Source organism: Crocuta crocuta, unplaced genomic scaffold (genome assembly GCF_008692635.1).
Source record: "Crocuta crocuta isolate KB4526 unplaced genomic scaffold, BGI_CrCroc_1.0 scaffold323, whole genome shotgun sequence".
Taxonomy (NCBI): domain Eukaryota; kingdom Metazoa; phylum Chordata; class Mammalia; order Carnivora; family Hyaenidae; genus Crocuta; species Crocuta crocuta.
In genome coordinates, this window is record NW_027536465.1 from 2650168 (window position 1) to 2650523 (window position 356).

At 48.9% G+C, this 356-nt stretch overlaps 1 protein-coding gene across 1 annotated transcript in view; it reads left to right on the forward strand.

The window, feature by feature from the left end:
- Window positions 1-143, forward strand: part of LOC144218849 (membrane-spanning 4-domains subfamily A member 8-like) — a 12691-nt gene extending 12548 nt beyond the window's left edge. Inside the window, exon 6 of the mRNA XM_077748820.1 lies at window positions 39-143. Within this exon, the coding sequence (XP_077604946.1) occupies window positions 39-143 (105 nt within the window). The remainder of the gene's footprint in view (window positions 1-38) is intronic.
- Window positions 144-356: the final 213 nt, after the last annotated feature.

Consider the following 356-nt stretch of genomic DNA (forward strand, 5'->3'; position numbering starts at 1 on the left):
CCCCCCCCCCCCGCCCCCCGTGTGCCTTTGTTTTCCAGGTGGGCGTGGTCCTCCCAAATGTCTATATGACAAACCCAGTGGTTGTCCCAGAACCGGTGAACTTGCCACCGACTTATTCCAACGAGGTCCAGAGCTCCAGATAAGCAAAGCCAAAGCTTCTAGAAGCATCCTTCACTGAGACCAAAAGAAGACCTCCCTCTTCTGGGCTTCTGAAACCCAGGATCCTCCTTTCCTGACATGTAAGGGAAGTGCCTCTCTAACTGCATGCATCCTGACTTCATTCAATTCGGCCTGGTAAATCGTGCAGTAAGTCTATTAAAAAAGAGACCGAAATTTAAAGTGGATTTTAATAATGA